At 45.0% G+C, this 22,860-nt stretch overlaps 1 protein-coding gene across 5 annotated transcripts in view; it reads left to right on the top strand.

The window, feature by feature from the left end:
• The window catches only part of LOC116974635 (interleukin-13 receptor subunit alpha-1-like), a 49,745-nt gene that overhangs the window by 17,925 nt on the left and 8,960 nt on the right, over positions 1-22,860 (top strand). For 3 of the 5 annotated variants that reach the window (XM_033023320.1, XM_033023321.1, XM_033023319.1), the window contains exons 3-6: positions 9,566-9,686; positions 10,648-10,820; positions 14,108-14,241; positions 18,018-18,159. In XM_033023320.1, the coding sequence (XP_032879211.1) occupies positions 9,566-9,686; positions 10,648-10,820; positions 14,108-14,241; positions 18,018-18,159 (570 nt within the window). The remainder of the gene's footprint in view (positions 1-9,565; positions 9,687-10,647; positions 10,821-14,107; positions 14,242-18,017; positions 18,160-22,860) is intronic. The other 2 variants (XM_033023323.1, XM_033023322.1) reach the window with 1 other exon arrangement.

Raw genomic sequence — 22,860 nt, 5'->3', positions numbered from 1 at the left:
GCCATTCAATATGATCATGGCTGATCATCCAACTCAGTATCCTGTACCTGCCTTCTCTCCATACCCCCTGATCCCTTTAGCCACAAGGGCCACATCTAACTCCCTCTTAAATATAGCCAATGAACTGGCCTCAACTACCTTCTGTGGCAGAGAATTCCAGAGATTCACCACTCTCTGTGGGAAAAATGTTTTCCTCATCTGGGTCCTAAAAGATTTCCCCCTTATCCTTAAACTGTGACCCCTTGTTCTGGACTTCCCCAACATCGGGAACAATCTTCCTGCATCTAGCCTGTCCAACCCCTTAAGAATTTTATAAGTTTCTATAAGATCCCCCCTCAATCTTCTAAATTCTAGCGAGTACAAGCCGAGTCTATCCAGTCTTTCTTCATATGAAAGTTCTGACATCCCAGGAATCAGTCTGGTGAACCTTCTCTGTACTCCCTCTATGGCAAGAATGTCTTTCCTCAGATTAGGAGACCAAAACTGTACGCAATACTCCAGGTGTAGTCTCACCAATACCCTGTACAACTGCAGTAGAACCTCCCTGCTCCTATACTCAAATCCTTTTGCTATGAATGCTAACATACCATTCGCTTTCTTCACTGCCTGCTGCACCTGCATGCCTACTTTCAATGACTGGTGTACCATGACACCCAGGTCTCGTTGCATCTCCCCCTTTCCTAATCTGCCACCATTCAGATAATAGTCTACTTTCCTGTTTTTGCCACCAAAGTAAATAACCTCAAATTTATCCACATTATACTGCATCTGCCATGCATTTGCCCACTCACCCATCTTATCCAAGTCACCTTGCAGCATCCTAGCATCCTCCTCACAGATAACACTGCCCCCCAGCTTTGTGTTAAATGTCTTTTAAGTGTTGTTATTGTACCTGCCTGAAATACCTCCTCAGGCAGCTCGTTCCATTAATCAAAATGAGGCCAAATACCTGCTTGAGGGGAAAGTTATGCAAGAAAATATAATGTAGTTTAGGGCTTGAATGTCCTTTTATTATTTCTGTTTGGCATCTTGGTCAATTTGTTTATCTACATTCCATAATTTAGCTGTGGTACATTTTTTGTACTGTCTTTACGTTCATACAGGAAGAGACATAATAGTAATCTAATATATAATTTGAATATATATAATATATAATATAAATATATTTTGATTTGAGAATTAAGGGACAGAAGTATAGGGGTAACATGAGGGAGAACTTCTTTACTCAGAGAGTGGTAGCTGTGTGGAATGAGCTTCCAGTGGAAGTGGTGGAGGCAGGTTCGATTTTATCATTTAAAAATAAATTGGATAGGTATATGGATGGGAAAGCAATGGAGGGTTATGGTCTGAGTGCAGGTAGATGGGACGAGGTGAGAGTAAGTGTTTGGCATGGACTAGAAGGGCCGAGATGGCCTGTTTCCGTGCTGTCATTGTTATATGGTTATATGGTTATATGGTTATATAAACCACATATATAAAATGGATTAAGATAAATACAATTAATATGAAGTGAGGCTGTAAATAGTTGCAAACAGTATGACCACTACATCCCTAGAAATTACTGAGGGTAATCACTAGATTATTGATGGATAGCTCATTTTTATTACTAAAAACAATTTACAAACTGACCGCTTCATCCATGCATTTACTAGCATTACCAACACTAAATGGCTCAATGGTTTAACGGTACTTTAATGTCACATGCAAAGATCATAGAGGAGCAAGATAGACCACTCCTCCGAAATCCAATGGACTGACTTGTAGTACGTGACGGAACGTCACGGCCGCCATTTCTTTAAGCGACACGCGACTTCCGGTATGCCACCCGATGTGATCCAAAGCAAAGATTATAGAGCTCCTCTATAATCTTTGATCCAAAGCAAAGATCCTCGAGTATCTTGTAGCGGGAACAGCCCCCTCCTTTGCGTAGTTTCCCTTGCATTGTATTGTGCAGTTTCCCTTTAACACACATTAAGTATTTTCTTTCTATCCTCTTTTGGACCCAAGGCATAGCAGAGCTGCCAACTCTCACGAAGAGGTAAGGGAGGGAGAGAGGGAAGGGAGGGAGAGAGGGAAGGGAAGGAGAGAGGGAAGGGAGGGATAGAGGGAAGGGAGGGATAGAGGGAAGGGAAGGAGAGAGGGAAGGGAGGGAGAGAGGGAATGGAGGGAGATCGAGAGAAGAGAGGGAGAGAGGGAGAGAGAGAGAGATCGAGAGAAGAGAGGGAGAGAGAGAGAGATCGAGAGAAGAGAGGGAGAAGGGGGGAGAGGGAGAAGGGGGGAGAGGGAGAAGGGGGAGAGGGAGTGGAACGATAGCACATTATAACGTGCAGCCGTCCCATTCCGACCAAAGATTATAGAGCAGAGCTCCTCTCGTACCTTTGATTGCGGCCGCCACCGCCGAACCCCCCGGCCCACCATTGCACCCAAAGAACAAAACCAAAAACGTGCATAAGTGTTAAAATTGTCTTTATTATAGTGGTAAGTAAAGATCTATTAAAAATAAGTCTACTAACTTTCTAATGTACCGACAAACCTAGTTTCCCAATGGCCATTGATGGGAGAACAGAAAATAACATTTTCACCACAGAATATCGACAAAAAATAATAATAATATTTTCTCACCTTTCTTTTTTATCGGGGAACCTAAAGAATGACAGGTCTGGTCGTTTAGATTTACGATTAGAACAATTGATAGCGGAGCAGTGAGGTGAAGATTTACATGAGGACGCCATGACAGTGTGGGGGAAGCCCAAAAAAATGCTCAATAAAATGGCGTCGACAATCACACACGTGCTACTACGCGTTTTTCGAGGAGTGGTCTATCTTGCTCCTCTATGATCTTTGGTCACATGTACCGAGGTACAGACATACTCCATGTTTGCACACTGTTCGGTAAAAATGTTACTATACATAAGCACAATCATCCTTAAGTTTTGTTTAGTTTAGTTTAGTTTAGTTTAGGTTAGGTTAGGTTAGTTGGCCAGCAGCATAATCAAGGACAAGTCTCACCTCGGCCACTCCCTCTTCTCCCCTCTCCTATCAGGCAAGAGGTACAGAAGTGTGAAAACGCACACCTCCAGATTCAGGGGCAGTTTCTTCCCAGCTGTTATCAAGCAACTGAACAGTCCTCTCACCAACTAGAGAGTAGGCCTGACCTCCCATCTACCTCATTTGGTGACCCTTTGACTATCTTTAATAATAATAATAATAATACATTTTATTTGTATAGCGCTTTTCAAGGACTCAAAGTCGCTTAATCAAACTTTACTGGACTTTATCTGGCACTGATTGATATTCCCTTTATCCTCTATCTGTGCACTGTTGGCAGCTTGATTGTAATCATATATAATCTTTCTGCTGACTGGATAGCACGCAACAAACGCTTTTCATTGTACCTCGGCACACGTGACAATAAACTAAACAAAAAGGTTATGAATTAACCATACTGGTGGGCCTGTGATCATATATAAGGCAGCAGATTCCCTTCTCTGAGATTTTTAGCTGGCAATTCTGGAAATTGATAGAAATTAAGTTTAGATTAGTTTAGAGATACAGCACAGAAACAGGCCCTTCGGCCCACCGTGTCTGTGCCGACCAACGATCCCCGCACACTAACACTATCCTATACACACTAGGGATAATTTACAATTTTACCAAGCCAATTAATCTGCAAACCTATACACTACTCCGAAGCATTCTGATAAACCTCCTCTGCACCTTCTCCATAGCCTCCACATCCTTCCTGTAATGGGGCAGTTAGAATTGCCCACAATACTCCAATCGCAGCTGAATGTAGTAAAACTGGTGATTCAATTCTGGTGATATAACTAGAGAGGAATAGATTAGGTAGATGCCTAGAGTCTCTTGCCCTGAGTAGGTGAATTGAGGAACAGAGGACATAGGTTTAAGGTGAAGGGGAAAAGATTTAATAGGAATCAGAAGGGTATCTTTTTCACACAAAGGGTGGTGGATGTAGGGAACAAGCTGCCAGAGGAGGTAGTTGAGGCAGGGACTATTGCAACGTTTAAGAAACAGTTGGACAGGTACATGGATAGGACAGGCTTGGAGGGATATAGGCCAAACGCGGGCAGGTGGGATTAATATAGCTGGGACATGTTGGCCAGTGTGGGCAAGTTGGGCCGAAGGCCTCATTTCCAAGCTGTATCACTGTGACTCTATGACTCCATTTCCAAGTTGAAGTATCATGTAATTTAGATAGTGCAGGCAGTAACATTTCCTTTTTTTTAAATATATTTTTATTAGAAGCAAACATATTATACAGTACAGTTACATATTATTGTAAACAAATCTTTTCATATACATCAGTCATACATTATTAAAATTTTCAATTGTTGATTGATTCTGCTTCTAGTGTTTTTTTATATAGATAGAAAGAGAGAGAAAGAGAGAAAAAAGAATTACAAATATCAAAAAACAGAAAAGGTTAAATGAATTACTTATAATACGTCATTGGAAATAGGTTAGTAGATTATTTGAGTATAGAAGTTGGGATGTAATGTTAAAATTGTACAAGGCATTGGTGAGGCCAATTCTGGAGTATGGGGTACAATTTTGGTCGCCTAATTATAGGAAGGATGTCAACAAAATAGAGAGAGTACAGAGGAGATTTACTAGCATGTTGCCTGGGTTTCAGCAACTAAGTTACAGAGAAAGGTTGAACAAGTTAGGGCTTTATTCTTTGGAGCGCAGAAGGTTAAGGGGGGACTTGATAGAGGTCTTTAAAATGATGAGAGGGATAGACAGAGTTGACGTGGATAAGCTTTTCCCACTGAGAGTAGGGAAGATTCAAACAAGGGGACATGACTTGAGAATTAAGGGGCAGAAGTTTAGGGGTAACTTGAGGGGGAACCTCTTTACTCAGAGAGTGGTGGCTGTGTGGAATGAGCTTCCAGTGAAGGTGGTGGAGGCAGGTTCGTTTTTATCATTTAAAAATAAATTGGATAGTTATATGGACGGGAAAGGAATGGAGGGTTATGGTCTGAGCGCAGGTATATGGGACTAGGGGAGAATACGTGTTCGGCACGGACTAGAAGGGTCGAGATGGCCTGTTTCCGTGCTGAAATTGTTATATGGTTATATGGTTATATTATAAAGTATAACTTTTCATCTAATCCTGAGTTCAAGCTTCAGTTGGGTTTTCGTGCTGGGCCAATCTATCCCTTCAAATAGTTAATGAATGGAGCCCATATTGTAACAAAAAGGTCGTGTTTGTCTATTAAGACAAGTCTAATTATTTCTAGATGTAGGGTCTCCGACATTTCCATAATCCACATTTTAATTGTGGGGGAGGCAGTAACATTTCCAAATGCCAAATTGCTTCTCTTAGCATCAATAGTTGGGAGGTGCTTCTTACCTAATCTGAGGGTGTAAATACAGTGTATTTTGCACACAGTACAATTGTAACCACGTTACGGTTACAGTTTAGTCTATTGTCATGTTCTCCAGAGATGCTACCTGTCCCGCTGAGTTACTCTGGCATTTTGTGTCTATCTTCAGTAAAAACCAGCATCTGCAGGTGCAGTGAAAAACTTTTGTTGAGTGCTAATTTTCAGCGTATAGATTCACAATTAGGGAATAATAGTTAAAGTAAAAAATGTTGCTATAGGAATATAAATTTAAGAGTGTGGAGTGATTGTAATATGTGATTGTAGCTCTGCTTCTGTGGCCAGCACGCAAATAGTCTCCTGGGTGGGGCGCCATCTTGGAAGCCATCTTGTTCAGTTAATGGAGGAAGTAAACGTTTTAGTGTGGAAGGTGGTGCCAATCGGGTGGGTTCCTCAGTCCTGGATGGTTATAAACTCTTTGAGTGCTTCAACTTTGCTACCCAGTGTGTGTAGGGTAGTGTAAGAAGAACCTGCAGATGCTGGTTTAAACCCGAAGATAGACACAAGATGCTGGAGTAACTCAGCGGGACAGGAAGCATCTCTGGAGAACATGGATAGCTCTGATGGATAGGTCTAGCTTCTTCAGTCTGAAGAAGGGTCCCGACCAGAAACATCACCTTTTCCTTCCCTCCAGAGATGCTGCCTGTCCCGCTGAGTTTCTCCAGCATTTTATGTAGGGCAGTGTTAATGTGTGGGGAACCGCTGGTCGGTGCGGACTCGGTTGAAGTGATTTGTTCTCCATTACTCTCCCGTCTTGCGCCGTGTGAATGGCAGGGAAAGACTCTGGAGCTCAGCAGGGCACACAACCTCTCAGGAGGGTGGAACCCAGATGATGTGAAGAAACAATAACCACAGGTACATAACGTGGGGCTTCCCATTTGCAGAAGCAGGTGCTGCCTTCTGACGATCTATGTATTTTAAGGATGTTGAGATCATTTTGCAAACATATTGGAAATCCCCTCCTAGGTCCAAAAAAGTCTTGAACTTAGAGGTAGTTCCCAAATTCAGTCAGGAAGGAAGTGGTAGATGTAGTGTTCAGGACAAAACAGAGACATACATTTGACATATATGAAGATGTAATAGTTTATGTCATCATTGTTCACCCGTGGGTCAGAGCACCGACCACGGGTGAACAAGGGAGGAGGAGGAGGAGGAGGAGGAGGAGGAGGAGGAGGAGGAGGAGGAGGAGCAGGACTGCCTGGCCTTCCACCACAGTGAAGAATGCTGTGGTGGAAGTCTGTGTTGAATTACGCTGTATATTGTGTCCTTTTTTAATTGTAACGCTGCATGATAAATTAATTTCACTGCACCTTATGGTGTATGTGACAAATACATTTGAGCTTGAACTTGGTTGCCCAGCGATGGGTGGTACAGTTTTGCAGCAGTAGATTTGCTGCCATACAGCACCAGAGGCACCACTGTGACCGTGTGGGTTTTCTCCGGGTGCTCCGGAGTTTAGTTAAGTTTAGTTTAGAGATCCAGCGATCCCCGCGCACTAACACTATCCTACACACATTGGAGACAATGTACATTTATACCAAGCCAATTAACCTACCATCCTGTACATCTTTGGAGTGTGGGAGGAAACCAAAGATCTGGACACAAGATGCTGGATGGCGGGACTGTCATCACTGAGAGAATGGAACGGCTGGGCTTGTTTACTCTGGAGTTTAGGATGAGAGGCGATCTTATTGAAACATATAAGATTATTAAAGATTGGACATGCTAGAGGCAGGAAACATGTTCCTGATGTTGGGGGAGTCCAGAACCAGGGGGCCACAGTTTAAGAATAAGGGGTTAGCCATTTAGAACAGAGATGAGGAAACACTTTTTCTCACAGAGAGTTGTGAGTCTGTGGAATTCTCTGCCTCAGAGGGCGGTGGAAGCCGGTTCTCTGGATACTTTCAAGAAAGAGCTAGATAGGGCTCTTAAAGATAGCAGCCAGGGGATATGGGGAGAAGGCAGGAACGGGGTACTGATTGGGGATGATCAGCCATGATCACATTGAATGGCGGTGCTGACTCAAAGGGCCGAATGGCCTACTCCTGCACCTATTGCCTATTGCCTATCTCGGAGAAAACCCACGCAGGTCACAGGGAGAACGTACAACCTGCGTATAGACGTGCACTCGCAGTCAGGATCGAACCCTGGACCCGGGTCTCAGACGCTGCGCCACCGTGCTGGCCCTGGGACTGTGTGCCACCAGTCTGCCGCATTAATTAATAATATCAGAAATATAAATAATGGTGACCTTCAAACCCATCTGGTTCTTCAGCGATGAAAGTCTGCGATGTGTCTGAAAAGTGACAGCAGACCAACCGCAGTAAAGGCCCAGTAAAATAACTCAGATACTGAGGCAAACTCAGAGATGGTAAATGAAAACTGGCCATCATCCTTCAAAATAATAACAAACATATTTTATGCATGTGTTTTATTTCCGGAGGTTTTTAGTTAGACGTTTGCCAGTATTCCTAAGAAAATTTGCAATGAACATATTTGACCTACTTCTTTCTGAACCAAGGAATGTCCAGCACATGCCAACAGATGGTGTTGTCCACAACTTCAGAGCCAAGTACAATGTGACCACATTTCTTTCTTCCCTCTGTAACTGCAAATGCATGTTGGACTCAGCGAAATAGAATAAATATTTTCATATTTCCTCGGTCTTTGGAAGGAGGTCTAACAGCTCAAGTGGGGGGGGAGTTCCCACCGCCATGGGTACCATGTAATCCCGTGCTACCTGCTCCATGGTCGGATAGTCGGCGACTAAACCGTCTTCCCCACCTGGTTTGCCAGGTGAGGAGGGAGCTGTGGACCCCCAGCAGGACAAAAAACAAGACCTGTCAAAGGGTGGATGAGCTCCTAGCGAGCCAATGGCCATCCACACTTCAGTAGAAGTTGCGATCACTGTCGTGCACGGCATTGTAAGGCAACGTGCCCGTTGATGTTTTCAACAATGATGATGATGATGGAAGGAGCCGATGAATCTGCCGTTATCTGGTAGCATTTGATGTTGGACTATAAAGTCATAGGGTCATAGAACACAGAAACAGGCCCTTCAGCCCAACTCATCCATGCTGACCAATATTCCCCCTCGTGCCATTTGCCCACAGTTGGTGCATATCCATCTAAACATTTCCTATTCATGTACCTTCCCAAATATTATCACCACAGCTTCACCACCCTCCAACTAAAGATATTCCTCTTCATCTCCTTTCTAAAGGAACATCCTTTATCTGAGACAAAAACATATGTACATATTCCTTATATTGCATGTCTAGATAATATTTCATTATATTATATATCTATATAATATTTCCTTACGGTAGACACAAAATGCTGGAGTAACTCAGCGGGTGAGGCAGCATCTATGAAGAGAAGGAATTGGCAACGTTTCGGGTCGAGACCTGAAACGTCGCCAATTCCTTCTCTCCATAGATGCTGCCTCACCCGCTGAGTTACTCCAGCATTTTGTGTCTACCTTCGATTTTACCAGCATCTGCAGTTCTTTCTTAATATTGCTTTACATTATATATCTATGTACATATTTCCCCACATTATGTGTTTATGTAATAGTTACTGACATTATATGTCTGTATCAATACTTCCTTACATATCTATATACATATTTCACAATATATGTTTAGTGTAGTTTAGTTTAAAGATACAGCGCAGAAACCACTGAGTCCTCACCGACCTGCGATCCCCACAAATTAACACTGTCCTACACTCATGAGAGACAATTTGTACTACCAAGCCAATTAACCTACCAACCTGTACATCTTTGGAATGTGGGGGAAACTGAAGATCTCGGAGAAAATCCACGCGGTCACAGGGAGATCGTACAAACTCCATACAGACAGCACCCGTAGTCGGGGTCGAACCCGGGTCTCCGACGTTGCAAGCGCTGTAATGCAGTAACTCTACCGCTGTGCCATCATGCCGCCCCATTCCTATATACATATTTCTTCACATTATATGTCTATATACATACTTCCTTACACTACAGAAGAAGACAATTTGGCCCATCAGTCTTTGCAATATGGGAACACCCAGAAGTCCCAGAGAGAACGTGCAAATTCCACACAGACAGGGGTTGCGGCTGCTACCAATTAATTATTTTGAAAACGTATAATTTTTGAATCATTTCTTGGTTGCAGGTGAGCAGTCTTCCTCGATTCGCAATCTGGCCTGTTTGTTTTATGACAAAAACCGTATGAACTGCTCCTGGAATATCGATGAGGCATCAACACCAGATACAGAATACCGTTTGTCTTATGAGTAAGCCAACCTTTAGTCAAATACTTCTCATCGGTCTGCATTGGCCTCTGAAGCTGATCAAGAGAGTTTCATTTGACAGGGAGGCACAACAAACTGCAGATGTTGAAATCCTGATGAAAACACAAAGTGCCGAAAGAACTACCAGCGATGGGCCGAATGGCACCTGTGACTTATGAACTCAGCTGGTCAGGCAGCATCTGTGGAGGGAATGGGCGGGCAACTTTTCAGGTCGGGACTTTAGACTTGAGGGACACAGCGTGGACACAGGCCCAAACTTCGACCCACCATGTCCATGCCGACCAGCGATCCCTGTACATTAGCACTATCCTACACACTAGGAACTATTTATAATTCACAGAAGCCAATTAACCTACAAACCTGGACGTCTTTGGAGTGTGGGAGGAAAGTGGAGCACCCAGACAAAACCCACAAGGTCACAGGGAGAACGTACAAACTCCATATAAACAGTACCCGTAGTCAGGATCGAGCCCGGGTCTCTGGCGCTGTGAGGCAGCAACTCTACCGCTGCGCCACTGTGGTGCCTGGTGCTTCTTAAATGAAAGTAACAACGTTTGGGTTTGATACTGACAAATAAATTGCTCATTGTAGGTAGATGTCTCCTCAGCATGTTCATAAAGTCATAATGATAGGAACAAAATTAGGCCATTTTGCCCATCAAGTCTCCTCTGCCATTCAACCATGGCTGCTCTATCCCTCCCTCCTAATCCCATTCTCTTGCCTTCTCCCCATAACCCCTGACACCCATACTAATCAAGAATTTATCTATCCATCTCTGCTTTTAAAATATCAATTAACCTGGCCTCCACGACCTTCTGTGGCAAATAATTCCACAGATTCACCACCCTCTGACTAAAGAACCATCTAAAGCATCTCTGGATAGAAGGAATGGGTGACGTTTTGGGTTGAGACACTTCTATTGACGATGTATTTTTCTCTCCAGGTTGTTTAAGAAATGGTTTTACGCTCCCTGTGGCACAATGGAACCAGGAAAAGTTACATGCCTTGTTCGTGATTTTGATCAGGATGGCTATAACAAGATCAGAGTTTGTGCCATAGAATCCCAACAGCATTTGCCAATAACTCACTGCATCAACGTTTTACCAGTCTTATTTTGTAAGTCCAACTCTCTTCATTCTTATATCTCCTTTTTTACTGGACCGTTTTCTGAAGAGGATTGGTGAGGTTGGGATGGGTGACTTTGCCGATATAACAAGGGAATATAATCCCAACTGACCAAAATGCCCTATCTAAGCTAGTTTTGCCCACATTTGGCCCATATCTCTCTAGACCGTTCCTATCCATGTACCTAGTTAGGTTGAAGGTGTTAGAGTGTGGAACAGAAGAAGCAGTAGAGACCGCTACATTTCCAATCTTTAAAAGCCATTTTAGTTTAGTTTAGTTTTGTTTATTGTCATATGTACCGAGGTACAGTGAAAATCTTTTTGTTTAAGTTTAATCCTGTCAGCAGATTACAATCGAGCTGTCTAGAGTGTACAGATACAGGATAGTTGGAATAACGATTAGTATAAGATAAAGTCCATTAACGTTCGATTAAAGATAGTCCAAGGGTGTCCAATGAGGTAGATGGTAGCTCAGGACCACTCTTTAGCTGTTGTGGAACCGGTTCATTTGCCTGATAACAGCTGGGAAGAAACTGTCCCTGAATCTGGAGGTGTGCGTTTTCACACATCTGCACCTCTTGCCAGATGGGAGAAGGGAGAAGCAGGTAGGACTCATTGTAGATTTTGCTGGAGGCCTTGCCATGGCGACAAGAAACAGATGAGGACATTTGGACAAATTGATGGATAGAAAATATTTAGTGCGATACAAGACCAAGTGGGACCTGTTGGGCCCTGTTCCCCCAACGCAATATTCCACCACTCACCCATTCCCCCAACGCAACCCATTCCCCCAACGCAATATTCCACCACTCACCCATTCCCCCAATGCAATATTCCACCACTCACCCGTTCCCCCATGCAACCCGTTCCCCTAACGCAATATTCCACCACTCACCCATAGCCCCCAACTGTGTAGGTGCGGCTCATTTCTCCTCATCCCCCAACACTCCCTCCCCCTACTCTTCACCCTCCGTCTTCTTTCCCCTCTCCTCCTCCCCTCCCCCACTCCCTCCCCCCTCTTCACTCTCCCTCCCTACCCCCAATCACTCCCTACCTCCCTCAATAACCCCTTTCCCCTCCATACCCCCCTTGAGGTCACTGTGAGGTGGAAGCTGCCGTGTTGTATATTACTCAATGGCTCTAGATTTAACTCATTGAATCACACATTAGGGTAACAGGCCATTCCATTCACTACATCAAACCAGCCAGCGACCACCCATCCATACTAATTTCATTTTCCTACACTTAGCACTTGCCCTTCATTATCTCGATGATTCAGGTGCCCGTCTCGACACCTCTTGAAAGCTGCCAGCAACATAGAGTCATAGAAGGCATAGAGTGATACAGTGTGGAAACAGGCCCTTTGGCCCAACTTGCCCACGCTGGCCAACATGTCCCAGCTACACTAGTCCCACCTGGCCCATACGCTCGGCATATTTTCCTATCCATTTTTAGTTTTTTAGAGTCAAGAGTCAAGAGTGTTTTATTTTTCATATGTCCCAGATAGGAAAATGAAATGAAATTAGTTGAGTTTAGTTTAGAATACAGTTTCCTTCGGCCAACCGAGTCCATGCCGACCAGCGATGCCCGTGAGCCAGCACTATCCTATACACTAGGTACAATTTTACAATTTCTACCAAAGCCAATTAACTTACAAACCCATCTTTGTACTACACGCGTCTTTGGAGTGTGGACCGAAACCGGAGCACCCGTAGAAAACCCATGCAGATCAACTCAGTACGGACAGCACCTGTAGTCAGGATCACACCCGACGCTGTGAGGCAGCAACGTTACCACTGCGCCACCGTGTCGCATGTGTTCCAACAATGTTCCACCACTCTCGCAGGAAGTGCATTTCAAGTAGTAACCACTCTCTGAATGAAAAAAAGTCTCCCTCAAATCCCCTCTGAATCTCTTACACGTTACCCAATATCTACATCCTAGTTTTATGAACTTCCCACAAAGGGGAAAAAGGGGTCTGAAGAAGGGTTTCGGGCCGAAACGTTGCCTATTTACTTTGCTCCATAGATGCTGCTGCACCCGCTGAGTTTCTCCAGCACTTTTGTCTACCTTCGATTTTCCAGCATCTGCAGTTCCTTCTTAAACAAGGGGAAAAAGTCTCCTGCAGTCTAGTCATCCATACTCCTCATATTTGTATGTACCTCAATCTTGTCTCCTTTTAATCTCCTCCACTAGGGAAAGCAGACCTTGCCCCTGCAGTCTGCCACTGTCTGCTCACTCCCCTCTACACCCTCTCCATCGCTATCATGCCCAACACATTCATTGAAATGTTAAATTTGAACCTGTCCATCCCGTGCTGTAATTGGTATATATGGTTATATGGTTATTCATAAGTTCATAAGTGACAGGAGCAGGATTAGGCCATTCGACCCATCAAGTCTACTCCGCAATTCAATCATGGCTGATCTATCTTTCCCTCTCAACCCCATTCTCCTGACTTCTCCCCATCACTCTTGACACCCGTACCATTTAAGAATCAATCAATTTCTGCCTTAAAAATGATCCATTGACATGGCCTGTCTGTGGCAATGAATTAATCAGATTCACCACCCTCTGACTAAAGAAATTCTCCTCATCTCCTTCCTAAAGGTACGTCCTTTTATTCTGAGGCTATGACTGGTTCTAGAATCTCCCACTGGTGGAAACATTATTTCCACATCTACTCTATCCAGGCCTTTCACTATTTAGTAAGTATCAATGCAGTTCCCCCTCATCCTTCCAAACTCCAGCGAGTCTAGGCCCAGTGCCGTCAAATGGTCATCATATGTCTATGATGGGATTATTATCACCGTCTCCAAAGCTAGCACATCCTTCCTAAGATATGGGGCCCAAAAATTGCTCAATTAATCCAAATGCGGCCTGACCAACACCTTATTGAGCCTCAGCACCAGACGGCTGTGCTGACACGTGATGACACGTGATTTGCGCGTGACGTCGCGCATCACGACGCATCGACCTATTTTACATATGGCGGGTAAATGAGGCACAAATGACGGCCAAGTGTAACAGGCCCTTTAGACTTAATGGCAGCAAGTGGGTCATAAGTGCAGAATCACGTGGACCTCTTGCACCCAGCGTTGTTGTCACCTCATCCAGCTTGACCTTGCTCACAGGCACTGTCAGCTATTTTCCAAAGCACCATCAGCCGTATTCTTATATGTTATCAGTTTGAACCATTAATAAAACCACAGTAAATACAAGTATTAGTGACGGGTAATAAGAGGTGTGTTTCAATCAATGTTATCTCCCTTGTTTTAGATAAAGCCAGTCCACCAGTTAACGTCATGGTGAATGGAAGTAAAGTGGTTTGGAGTCCCCCAACTGGTGAACACCTTTCATGTCATTTTAAATATCAAATCCAGATTACAGATGTGGACACCAAAGGTTCAATGGTAAATAAATCAAATGTGGCATAAAAATGGCCAATTGTAAAGTTCATGATTGTACATGAGTCATAGAGTCATAGAATGATACAGTATGGAAACAGGCCCTTCGGCCCATCTTGCCCGCACAGGCCAACATGTCCCAGCTACACTAATCCCATCTGCCTGCATTTGGCCCATATCCCTCCAAAACTGTCCTATCCATATACTTGTCAAACTGTTTCTTAAACGTTGGTATAGTCTCTGCCTCTACTAAAGTCAAAGTCAAAAGTCAAAGTAGCCTTTATTGTCATTCAGACCTTGTGGTCTGAACGAAATTTTGTTGCCTTGCAGTCCTACATATAGTACAAAATGACAAAAAACACACAATAAACACAAATTAACATCCACCACAGTGAGTTCACCAGGCACCTCCTCACTGTGATGGAAGGCAAAAGTCTTAAGTCTTTGTCTCATCCCTTCTTATTCTCCCTCTGCGCCGAGGCGATCCAGGCTTCAGATGTTGTGACCCGCCGGGCGATGGTAATTAATGTCAGTCCCGCGGCTGAATCCGAGCTCCGCGAACGGGCCGGTTCAGCTCCGCGGCCCGGGGTGGTCGAAGCTGACGAAGCTGCGGCCCACCAGTCCAGCGGACGCAGCTGTTGTTGCAGGAGCTCCAGAGAACAGGTCTGCAACCTGTGACCTGTGACCTGCGAGTTCCCGGGTCGGGTCGGGTGGCCGCTGCAGCCGGAACACTGCCCCAGCTCCGAGGCCAGGTCGTCGCTGCCCCAGCTCCGAGGCCGGGTGTCCGTTGCCGCTGCCCCAGCTCCGCTATTAGGCCTCGGCGGAGAGGAGACGGGGGATACGACAAGAAAAGTCGCACCCCCCCCCCCCCCCCCAGGAAGAGACCAAAACCATGTTTCTCCCCCCCCCACCCACCCACCCACACACATACATACACAACCTAATAAACCAAAGATTTAAAACAGGACAAAAGAACAACAAAAAAAAAGGAAAAAAACAGACGGACTGCAGGCGAGCCGCAGCTGCTAAGGCAGCGCCGCCATCTTATTACCTCCTTTGGCAGCTCGTTCCATACACCCACCACACTTTGTATGAAAAAGTTACCCCTCAGATTCCAATTAAATCTTTTCCCCTTCACAAACCTATGTCCTCTGGCCCTCGGTTCACCTACTCAGGGCAAGCGTCTCTGTGCATCTACCCGATCTATTCCTCTCATGATTTTATACACCTCCATAAAATCACCCCTCATCCTCCTGCTCTCCAAGGAAGAGAGACCCAGCCTACTCAACCTCTCCCTGTAGCTCAGACCCTCAGGTCCTGGCAACATTCTCAAAAATCTTCTCTGTACCCTTTCCAGCTCGACATATTTCCTATAACATGGTGCCCAGAACTGAACACAGTACTCTAAATAAGAATATACTCATAATACTCTAAACATGATGAAAATGGATGGGATGGTGGGCTCCAATGAGGATATTTGTGTCTTGCAGTGGGATAGAGTTAGGTTGAATGGGTGAATAGATATTTGGTAAAGATTTGGAGAAACCGTGAGCTGATGCAGTTCAATGAGGAGTCAAAACGCAGACCATTATCTGGATGGAAAGTGATTGTAAGGGAGTGAAGTACAGAAGGGTCTATAGATAAACAAGGAGCTGCAGATGCTTGAGTTTTAATTTTAGAGATACAGCATGGAAACAGGCCCTTCAGCCCACCAAGTCTACACCGACCAGCAATCAACCACATACCAGTTTTATCCCACGCATTAGGGTTAATTAACAAAAGCCAATTAACCTACAAACTTGCACATCATTAGAATGTGGGAGGAAACCGTAGCACCCAGAGTATGTACAAACTCCAAACAAACAGTACACGTAGTCAGGATTGAACCCGGGTTTCCAGCGCTGTAAGGCAGCAACTCTACCGCTGCGCTAATGTGCCACCCCTGTCTGACTACAAAGGAGACAAAGCGCTGGAGTAATGCCCCTACCCCACTTAGGAAACCTGAACGGAAACCTCTGGAGACTTTGCGCCCCACCCAAGGTTTCCGTGCGGTTCCCGGAGGTTGCAGGTGGTTGCCGGAGGTTGCAGGTAGTGGAAGCAGGTAGGGAGACTGACAAAAACCTCCAGGAACCACACGGAAACCTTGGGTGGGGCGCATGTCTCCAGAAGTTTCCGTTCAGGTTTCCTAAGTGGGACAGGGGCATAAGTCAGCAGGTCAGGCAGCATCTCTGGAGAACATGGATAGCAGATGTTTCTAGTCGGGACCATTCTTCAGAATCTTGGTGTTTTTGCATTCTAGTTGTTCAAGATTTAGGTGTAATGAATGAATCACTAGAACTTAATAAGGAGATGCAGCAGAAGCAAATGGTATCTTGGCCTTTGTTGTCAGTATTGGAGTCGAGAAAGGGAACAGTCAGAAGATGGACCTCGACCCGAAACATCACCCATTCCTTCTCTCCAGAGATGCTGCCTGTCTATCATCTTTACTCCCACCTGCCTTGCCCTTCACCCAAACAGGAACATGCCTGCCCTGAACTCTTGTCATGAAACTTTTAAAAGCAACCCACTATCTCTACGTTCCATTGCCTGCAAACAACCTACTCCGATCAACATGAACAAGATTCCTATCTCATCCATCAAAGTTGGTCATGCCAAAATTCCTAATTTTAACCCGTGGGCCCGCCCTGCCTTCACATATAAGATATCATTGTCAATATACTTGGCACAAGTTTCTGACTTACCTGAGAAACTGGATCAACAGGGGTGTGAATTTTAGTGGTTTGACATTACCTACAATTAAAAATAAACCAAATCAAGGAGAAAGTTGGAAACCACAAGAAGTTCTTGTTCAAAATTAATTTCAAGGTCATTGAATTCTCCACATTGAGATTCATGTCTGCATCTAAGTAACTCTGAGAGAAATTACTGTATCTCTGTAAACCTACCTTCGATTTAAACCAGCATCTGCAGTTCTTTCCAACACTAGAAAGAGAGATGGTCGGTGTGGACTCAGTGGGCCAAAAGCATGTTTCTGTTCAGTTTAGTTTAGAGATACAGCACGGAAAGAGGTCCATCGGACCAACGAGTCCACACTGTCCAGCGATCCCTGCACTTGCCTACACACACTAGGGACAGTTAACACTAATACCAAGTAAGTCAACCTACAAACTGTACAACGTCGGACTGTGGGAGGAAACCGAAGATCTCGGAGTACGTACAATCTCCGAACAGACAGCACCCATTGTCGGGTTTGAACCCGTGTCTCTGGCGCTGCAAGGCGCTGTAAGGCAGTAACTCTACCGCTGCGCCACCGTGTCACCCCCGAGCTGTTACCTCTAAGAAAGAAACAGTTCCTGTTGCCAAGAGATCAAATGTGAATATTTGCATCTTAAACGTAATTCAATTTGATCAAATGTAGTTAAAGTTGAATTAAATACAAAGCAGTGTGGCGGCATTTGTAGTTATTTGCCTGGTGTTGTTTTAGGAGCTCAGCCATTGAATCACATTGCCGTCCCTCCCACCTTTCATTGTATTAACTCCTGCAACACTATGAAGAGAGACACAAAAAGCTGGAGTAACTCAGCGGGACAGGCAGCATCTCTGGAGAGATGGAATGGGCGACGTATCGGGTAGAGACCCTTCCTCAGACCCCAACTGTACTTCATTCTACGCCATATCCACACCCTCAACAAACGGTTCCTAACCTACCTGGCCTTTACTAAGGAGTCATTCTTCCCGCAATGCCACAAGCTGCTGTTTCAATGATTGTTGTATTGTTTCAGATGGAAGATCTCAACATGCCAAAGTGGGACATCGATGATCAGTCCAAAAGCTTCTCGGTGCAAGTGAGGGCAAGAATTGAACACTTCCTTGATAGCCCGGGAGATTTGATGTGGAGTGACTGGACTGACTCGGTCATTACAGGTAATGGAACATTTTTAGGTTTGGTTTAGTTTAGTTTAGAGATACAGCGTGGAAATAGGCCCTTCGGCCCACCGGGTCCCGTCGACCAGCGATCCCCGCGCACTTACATGATCCTTAAAAGTCTAGCACTCTGGTGCCAGAATAACAGCCTCCTCTTGAACATCAAAAAAACGAAGGAGCTGATCATGGACTTTAGGAGGGCACATCATCCGAGGACGTACACTCCATTGAGGATAAATGGGGATCCTGTGGATAGGGTGAACTGTTTTAAATATCTGGGAGTCCACATCTCCGAGGATATGACATGGGCATCACACGCCTCAGCACTCATGAGTATGGCAAGGCAGCGCCTTTACCACCTCAGGCAATTGAGGAAATTCAGAGTGTCTCCGAGGATCCTCCAGTGCTTCTATGCAGCGGCTGTGGAAAGCATCTTGTCCGGGAACATTACCATCTGGTTTGGGAATTGCTCTGCCAAGGACAAGAAGGCTCTGCAGAGAGTAGTGCGTTCAGCCGAACGCACTATGGGAACTTCACTTGCCCCCCTGCAGGAACTATACATCAGGAGGTGCAACTCCAGAGCCAACAATATCATGAGACCCCTTCCACCCCTGCAACGGACTGTTCCAGCTGCTACGGTCAGGCAAACGCCTCCATTGCCATGCGGTGAGAACGGAGAGGTTGAGAAGGAGTTTCTTCCCAGAGGCCATTTGGACGGTGAACGCCTATCTCACCAGGGACTAACTCTACTGAACGTTTTTCCTTCCATTATTTATTATGTAAAAGAATATGTGTGATATGATTGTGTTTATAGTTTGTTTGGTTGTTTGGTTGTTTGTCTTTTGCACAAAAGTCCGCGAGCATTGCCACTTTCATTTCACTGCACATCTCGTATGTGTATGTGACAAATAAACTTGACTTGACTTGACTTGACTTGACATGCACGAGGGACAATCGGGCTTTGGAATTTGGGAGGAAAGCGGAGGTCACGGAGAAAACCAACGCAGGTCATGGGGAGAACGTGCAAACTCCATACAGACAGCACCCGTAGTTAGGATCGAACCCGGGTCTCTGACGCTGTAAGGCAGCAACTCTACCGCTCCTTTGTAAAGGTACATTCATTTATTCTATTGCCTCTGGTCCTAGACTCTCCCGCTAGTGAAAATATCCTCTCCACATCCACTCTACCCGAGCAATTCACTATTCGATAATTTGCAATGAGGTCTCCCCTCATCAGGCAGACAGAGTGGATGTGGAGAGGATGTTTTCACTAAGCAGGTGGATAAACAGAGGGATTAATTGCTGGCAGACAAGGGTCTGTCTTGGCATCATGTGCAGGAAGGAACTACAGATGCTGGTTTACACTAAAGACAGACACAAAATGCTGGAGTATCTCATAGGGACAGGCATCTCTGCTCCCACGCTGTATATCTAAACTAAACTAAACTAAACAAACAAAGGATTGAAATGCATGTCATTTTATTAGTTATGTAGTGGTTTTGAGAATGTATTGAGATTGTTCGTGAGTTTATTGTCATGTGTCCCTGATAGGACAATGAAATTCTTGCTTTGCTTCAGCAAACAGAACATAGTAGGCATTGACTACAAAACACATTAATAAATAAACTGATAAACTGCAAATAACAGATAATGGGTTATTAATGTTCAGAGTTTTGTCTGAGCCAGGTTTAATAGCCTGATGGCTGTGGGGAAGTAGCTATTCCTGAACCTGGTCATTGCAGTCTTCAGGCTCCTGTACCTTCTACCTGAAGGTAGCAGGGAGATTGCTGATAAGAAATTAGAGAATGCACACGATTTCAGGGGTATAAAAGCTGACAGTTCCAGGTAGAATTTGCCTGGATAGAGTGGATATGGAGAGGATGTTTCCATTCGTGGGAGAGTCTAGGACCAGAGGTCATAATCTCAGAATTAAAGGACGTACCTTTAGAAAGGAGATGAGGAGGAATTTATTTATTCAGAGGGCGGTGAATCTGTGGAATTCTTTGCCACAGAAAGCTGTGGAAGCCAAGTCAATGGATAATTTCAAGACCGAGGTAGATTGATTCTTGATTAGTACGGGTGTCAGGGGTTATGGGGAGATGGCAGGAAAGTGCGATTAGGAGGGAGTGATAGATCAGCCACGATTGAATGGCGGAGTAGACTTGATGGGCAGAATGGCCTAATTCTGCTCCTATCAGTTGTGAAATAGAAACATAGAAACATAGAAAATAGGTGCAGGAGTAGGCCATTCGGCCCTTCGAGCCTGCACCGCCATTCAATATGATCATGGCTGATCATCCAACTCAGTATCCTGTACCTGCCTTCTCTCCATACCCCCTGATCCCTTTAGCCACAAGGGCCACATCTAACTCCCTCTTAAATATAGCCAATGAACTGGCCTCAACTACCTTCGGTGGCAGAGAATTCCAGAGATTCACCACTCTCTGTGTGAAAAATGTTTTTCTCATCTCGGTCCTAAAGGATTTCCCCTTTATCCTCAAACTGTGACCCCTTGTCCTGGATTTCCCCAACATCGGGAACAATCTTCCTGCATCTAGCCTGTCCAACCCCTTAAGAATTTTGTACGTTTCTATAAGATCCCCCCTCAATCTTCTAAATTCTAGGGAGTACAAGCCGAGTCTATCCAGTCTTTCTTCATATGAAAGTCTTGACATCCCAGGAATCAGTCCAGTGAATCTTCTCTGTACTCCCTCTATGGCAAGAATGTCTTTCCTCAGGTTTGGAGACCAAAACTGTACGCAATACACAATGACCATGAATTTTCATAGCAAGGCAGTAACTGGGACTATTGTGCTGCCCTTGTGCACAAGTAAATAAAGTGTGTCTGGAAAATCAATGCAGGTTGTTGGAGTCCAGCTAATGGGCGACGAGAGTCTAACAGAAGGTCTTTGCAAGGTGAGGCCAACACTGGCTTGGTCACTGCTCATAGAACACTCCCCCTCGTGAAGCAGCTGCATTGGCAGCAGAGAGAATTCCAAGGAACTTTCACAAAATATACGATACAATATGATCCATAGTGGCCAGAGGATCTGGGGTGACGGAGGAACTGAAGGAAATCCACATTAGGCAGGAAATGGTGTTGGATAGGCTGATGGGGCTGAAGGGCGCTAAATCCTCAGGGCCTAATGGTCTGTATCCCAGGGTACATAAGGAATCCTGGATGCATTGGTGATAATTTTCCAATGTTCTATAGGCTCAGGATCAGTTCCTGTGGATTGGAGGGGAGCTAATGTTATCCCACTTTTTAAGAAAGGCGGGAGAGAGAAAACAGGGAATTATAGACCGGTTAGCCTGACATCGGTGGTGGGGAAGTTGCTGGAGTCAAATTATAAAAGATGAAACGGCAGCACATTTGGATAGCAGTAACAGGATCGGTCCGAGTCAGCATGGATTTACGAAGGGGAAATCATGTTTGAATAATCTTCTAGAATTTTTGGAAGATGTAACTAAGAAAATGGACAATGGAGAGCCAGTGGATGTAGTGTACCTGGACTTTCAGAAAGCTTTTGATAAGGTCCCACATGTGAGATTAGTGGGCAAAATTAGGGCACATGGTATTGGGGGTAGAGTGCTGACATGGATAGAAAAGTAGTTGGCAGACAGGAAACAAAGAGCGGGGATTAACAGGTCCCTTTCAGAATGGCAGGCAGTGACTAGTGGGGAACCGCAAGGCTCGGTGCTGGGACCGCAGCTATTTACAATATACATCAATGATTTGGATGAAGGGATTCAAAGTAACATTAGCAAATTTGCAGATGACACAAAGCTGGGTGGCAGTGTGAACTGTGAGGAGGATGCTACGAGAATGCAGGGTGACTTGGACAGGTTGGGGGAGTGGGCGGATTCATGGCAGATGAAGTTAAATGTGAGGTTATCCACTTTGGTAGCAAAAACAGGAAGGCAGATTACTATCTAAATGGCGTCAAGTTGGGAAAAGGGGAAGTACAACGGGATCTGGGGGTCCTTGTTCATCAGTCTATGAAAGTAAGCATGCAGGTACAGCAGGCAGTGAAGAAAGCGAATGGCATGTTGGCCTTTATAACAAGAGGAATCAAATATAGGAGCAAAGAGGTCCTTTGCAGATGTACAGAGCCCTAGAGAGACCATGCCTGGAGTATTGTGTGCAGCTTGGTCCCCTAATTTGAGGAAGGACATTCTTGCTATTGAGGGAGCAGTGTAGGTTTACATGGTTAATTCCCAGGATGGCGGGACTGTCATATGCTGAGAGAATGGTGGGGGTGGAGGTAGAGGGCAGTCAGTCTATCCCACGACAGAAAGGGGAGATTATGATACGTAATATTGTGATACGTAATATTGACTCTTAGTCATTATGATACATTCCATGTTGTTACGTTCCCCTGCAGTGTTTACACAGTGTCAAGTTTATTGCCGTACGCACAAGTACAGTGATGTACACGTGACATGGGCGGCACGGTGGCGCAGCAGTGGAGTTGCGATCCTGACTACGGATGCTGTCTGTACGGAATTTGCGTATCCTCCCTGGGACCGTGTGGGTTTTCTCCAGGTGCTTTGCTTTCCCCCCACATTCCAAAGACGTATAGGTTCGGAGGCTGATTGACTTCTGTAAATTGCCCCTCATCTGAAGGATAGAACTATTCTACGGGATGATTGTTGGTTGGCATGGCATCGGTGGGCCGAAGGGCCTGTTTCCACGCTGGG

The sequence above is a fragment of the Amblyraja radiata genome, chromosome 6 (assembly GCF_010909765.2).
Source record: "Amblyraja radiata isolate CabotCenter1 chromosome 6, sAmbRad1.1.pri, whole genome shotgun sequence".
Taxonomy (NCBI): Eukaryota; Metazoa; Chordata; class Chondrichthyes; order Rajiformes; family Rajidae; genus Amblyraja; species Amblyraja radiata.
The sequence above is the reverse complement of the archived record's forward strand: the minus strand, read 5'-3'. Positions and strand labels throughout refer to the sequence as shown.